This window comes from Lathyrus oleraceus, chromosome 6, assembly GCF_024323335.1.
Source record: "Lathyrus oleraceus cultivar Zhongwan6 chromosome 6, CAAS_Psat_ZW6_1.0, whole genome shotgun sequence".
NCBI classification, from domain to species: domain Eukaryota; kingdom Viridiplantae; phylum Streptophyta; class Magnoliopsida; order Fabales; family Fabaceae; genus Lathyrus; species Lathyrus oleraceus.
The window spans coordinates 466,366,388-466,371,315 of NC_066584.1; the positions used below are offsets into that span (position 1 = coordinate 466,366,388).

The 4,928-nt window shown below is 33.2% G+C and overlaps 1 protein-coding gene across 1 annotated transcript; it reads right to left on the minus strand.

Moving 5' to 3' along the window:
* Nucleotides 1–399: 399 nt before the first annotated feature.
* LOC127096270 (probable prolyl 4-hydroxylase 9) lies at nucleotides 400–2,377 on the minus strand. Its single transcript, XM_051034863.1, has 8 exons — nucleotides 2,239–2,377; nucleotides 2,038–2,157; nucleotides 1,793–1,950; nucleotides 1,571–1,673; nucleotides 1,370–1,465; nucleotides 841–906; nucleotides 647–766; nucleotides 400–492 (listed from the first exon to the last, which is right to left on the minus strand). Exons 1-8 carry the CDS (start codon nucleotides 2,344–2,346, stop codon nucleotides 400–402), a joined length of 864 nt encoding a protein of 287 aa, XP_050890820.1. The 5' UTR covers nucleotides 2,347–2,377.
* Between the last annotated feature and the right edge of the window lie 2,551 nt (nucleotides 2,378–4,928).

A 4,928-nucleotide genomic window follows, 5' to 3' on the forward strand; every position in this document is an offset into this window, starting at 1 on the left:
AAATCGACTTCTCCTAAACACCTCATGTATCACGTATTGGTAAGATGGTTAGACGATAGACACTGGTCCGGATCATACGATCCAATCCACAATTGAGCGACCTAAGATCACACCCGCTTAACTCGTCCAATGGCTTTTTCATGATATTTTGGGTTGCTTAGACCCTAAAATGCCACTCTCTATATCCAATAAAATCATCTAAATCCATACCATTTCTAGAGATAAATACAAGAATTAAGAAACAAGAAAAATCATGTACTATCTCCATGAATATATACAAAATGAAGCATATTTACCCATTGATTAATATATAAAAGATTATATCTCTTTGTAAATAAAATATTTCATTTAAAAAAAAAAAAAGAGGATTATTACTAAAATAGAATCTTCAAAGGAAAACTAGTAATGCCTATGTTGTTGTTTATCATTAATCCACTTTGTTGCAACCCATTTTTCTCCCTTTATCACAGGACAACTTCCATGAAGAGAATTCTGCACGATATTTAGAAACCAACAATGTAAAAACAAACAAAATAACATGACTATTACAACAATGTCTCTTTTACCATAAAGTTTTTACATGTATCTTCTCTTTAACTCAAATGAAAATTTATATCTTCATATGCACTACAAAATGAGAGAATACCTTATCAATTTTTCCATTTGGAAACACCGAATAAAATAAAAGTCCGTCACCTTGCTGAGGCTTCACCTTCAAACCAATGCATTTTTGGTAATCATAATTTGTATCAATATTTAAACCATCCTAAAAGTTGAAATATATAATTAGTATCTATACAAAGATTCACAATGTAGATTATAAAGATGACAAACATTTACCTCATAAGGGAACATTGTTTCTCCTCCCATTTCTACATTTGATAGGTATAACAAGAAGGAAGCAACCTGAGACATATAAGCATGATCACATATGATCACATAGAATCAATGTTTTTGATTTGTAGATGAAGTAATCATAACTACCAGAAACTCACACACATGATCATAAACTCTGGTATTGACGTCCAATTTAGTAATATCGACTTTTACCAATTGAGATATGATTTACGAATAGGAAAACTGTCAGCTGATATATAGCATATCACATGTAAATATATTTAAGGTTTTTTCTTTTATCTTTACAGTGTGGATAATGTAATATAAATAGCCAATCACTTTCTGTTTTTCACAGTTAGTTTTAATAACAACTTTCTGTTATCTTCTTCTTCTTGAATAAGTCTTGTTTTCCATTTCTTCATATGAACATTAGTGCATCTTGCTTTCCCATTGCATTGTTTCATATGGACATTCATAAAAACCATAATCTTATTTACGATAAATGAATTTTAACAATGAGGAAAATATATACCCTTTGGCTTTCAACATGGCCATACTCAACTGGATCGAAAGCATCGTAATGAGAATCATATTTTTGACCAACTTCATATCTCAATATATTGAAATCCTACAAAAACATAGAGAACATTATCTTATCAATTTTATCTCATATATGAACAAACACTTAACCATGATGGAAGATTATGAAACTAAATTAAATAGAGTCATATACTTCTCCATAGGTCTTTGGAATCATTGTAACCTTAGCAATTTTCCTCTCAATAATATCCAAAATCCCAGTTTTATCTTCTGATGCATCCATAAATACGCCTGAACTGTTTCCAAATGAGTTCAAATATTCTCGGAGAAAGTTGAAAGAATAATCACTAATATCATTTAACTTAATAATAATAATAACAATAATGATAATAATAATAAATAATAATAATAGTACCTTGTTCTAGTGCCTTTCATGCTCTCTTCATCTTCTCCTTCTCGCAAAGCTAGCTTTGATGGTTGAAGCATTGGCTTTGCCATTTCAATTATCTGCTCACATGTTTCTGCACTTGTGAAGTTTGGAAAGTAAACCACTCTTGGATTCAAACTCAAAATCTGCATAAATAGTAATTTTTTTTGTCATATTGAAATTATGAAGTGATTAAGATTAATAGTTTCTATAAAATAAGAGAAATAACTAACCTGAAATGGGATTGATTCAACAAAGGATTCTCCAGATTTACCATGTTGGATAGGGTCATAGTACTCTTTCTTTACAGAATCTTGGAGTATTCTGATGTGGGGTCCTTCATCAACCAAATTCTATAATGATTGCCAATGATCAATATGAGATTGATCAAGAAAAGTTCAATAAAAAACCAAAGGAATAAATCAGAGAGGTACCTGAAATATGATAGGAGACACAAATAGACCAAAAAAGAAGAAAATTGCGCAAAGACACAAAATAGGTATTCCCAACTTCAATTTGGAGATTTTCACTTTTCCTTTCATGGCTCCAAAAATTAAATAAAACAAGTTTATTTTTTTAAAATTCTACAATGACTTTGCCACAAGAGAGTCTGTTTTTTGTGTAACATAACATGTCACTTGATGAAACAATGGCGAAAGTTTCTTGTTGTTAATGTTTCTGTTACAATGATGAGATGAGAGGTTTCAATCTAAAAGCTTCCACATTTTAGGTTATGTATGCCATGTGGCATTCTAGTTCTTTTTTTATTTTAATTTGTCCTTATCCTATCTAAAGAAAAGTAATCACTCACTCTCACATGAAATTTCAAAATAAAAGTAAGCACTAACTTGTATTTAAGAAAAATATTTTGGTCTCTCCATAAGTCCAAGCGAACTTGTCTAAGGTAAACTAACGAAATTTTTACTCAATTAATTTATTTTTTCAAATAATTCTAAAAAAAATCCATTTTTTAGATTAATTTTCAAACTATCCCATTTTGAAGAGGTGGTATCAGATAAATTGGCGTCTCCTCTCTAATTTAAAGAGGTGACGTCAATTGGATTGACTAGTGCACCGGGTGTTGTCAATCCAATTGACGCCCATGTATAAAAAAAGGAGAGGAGACGCTAATTGGTCTGACGCCTCTGTGTATTGCGTAATTTTTTTTGAAAAATAATGTACGTTTTAGATAAAAATTCAAAATCGGATCAATTGATATTAATATTAATATGTGTTTACATATGAATACCATACAGACTAATTGTTGAATTGTAATTCCTTGTGTCGAAGCGGGTTGCTCGACAGAACAAGGAAGTGTCGAACCACCTAGTATGTTAAGTTGTGTTAGTGTGTCGAAGTGTCAAAAATTGTTGCCTCACACAGGATTTCGACTTATGCCTATTTTAGTAGTGTTAGCTATTTTGGGTTTTGGCTTGACGTCCAAGTTAACCTAAATCTATAAATAGAGGGAGTAACCCTTATTCTTGTAATGAAGTGAATAGAGTATTCATAACATTGTAATTCACAGTATTTTGCATTTGCAAAGTGAATAAGAAGTTTTCCACAGTTTAAAGGCAGAGAGAAACTCTGCAGAATTTTAATTCTTCTTCTCCTTCATCGTTCTTTACACTCTTTCTTTCTCCATTGTTCTTTTCTTTTCATTGCTATTATGTGGGTAATAACAATCTTGTTCATCAAGATTGATTGAAATTCTCCATACGTTTTGGGGGATTTCCAACATCTGGTATCAAGAGCTCCGGTTGAAACGATTCGTGAGAAGAAAATCACCATGGCAACGAATCATCCAAATGGAAATTTTCTAACAAATCTTCTAATTCTCAAGAACGACAATTATGAGAATTAGTGCAAACAGATAAATGTTGTGTTCTGTTATCAAGATCTTTGGGATCTTGTGAAGGAAGGAGTAACAACGCTTGCAGAAGCCGCGACAAGTCAAGAAAAGGTTGCACATAAAGAATTGAAGAAGAAAGATTATAAAGTTCTCTTTATAATTCATCAATATGTTGATACAAATAACTTTGAAAAGGTTAAAGATGCAGAGTCAGCGAAAGAAGCATGGGAAATTCTGGAGAAATCGTTTGGAGGCACGGAGAAGGTGAAAGGGGTGAGGTTTCAAACTCACAAAAGAACGTATGAATTACTTCAGATGGAATACAATGAAAGCATAACTGATTTTTTCACCAAGGTTATGAAACTGGTGAATCAAATGAAGGTATGTGGAGAAGTGTTGACATCAAGATCTGTTGTTGGAAAGATCTTGAGGTTGTTGGCTCCAAAGTTCGACCACGTGGTAGTATCCATAGAAGAGTCGAAAGATTTGTCAAAATTGAAAAGGGAAGAGCTTCAAGGGACGTTTGAATCTCATGAATAAAGAATGGTTGAAAGAGCTGCATGAAAGTCGAAGAGTGATACGACTTTGTAGGCTCAATCAGCAAAAGAAAGAAAAGGCAAAGGAAGCTTGAATAGCAACAAAGGCAGAGGAGGTTACAACAATTCGACTGGTCGAAATCAACAAGAAGGAAATTGGTCGAATCAGAGAAAACCCTAGAACCAAGGCAACCAAAGAGGCGGTGTTGTAGCTAAAGGAAGAGGTGGTGGTCAAAAGTCAGACAAGAGTCACATTTAATGTTACAATTGTCAGAAGTATGGTCACTATTCTAGTGATTGTCTTGAAAAGAAGAAGAATCAATAAACTTATGCAAAGCTGGCGAAACATGAAGAAGAAGAGACGTTGTTGATTCTTACAACAAGAGATGAAGAGAGATTCAAGGACCAATGGTACTTGGACTCGGGATGCTCATCACACATGTCTGGAAGGAAAGATTGGTTTGTCAACATAAAGCCCTCAATGAAGAACATGGTGAAATTTGCAAATGACAACACTCTAGCAGATGAAGGTGTTGGCGATGTTCTGATTATGAGGAAAGATGGAAAGAGGTCAGTAATTTCAAATGTGTTGTACATGCCAGGCATGAAGAGCAATTTTCTCAGCATGGGGTAGTTAGTCGAAAAGAACTACAAGTTGTCGATCAAAGACAAGATGATGAGAGTTCTCAACTCAAATGGAAGGTTGGTCTTGAAGGCTCCAATGTCTCATAATAGA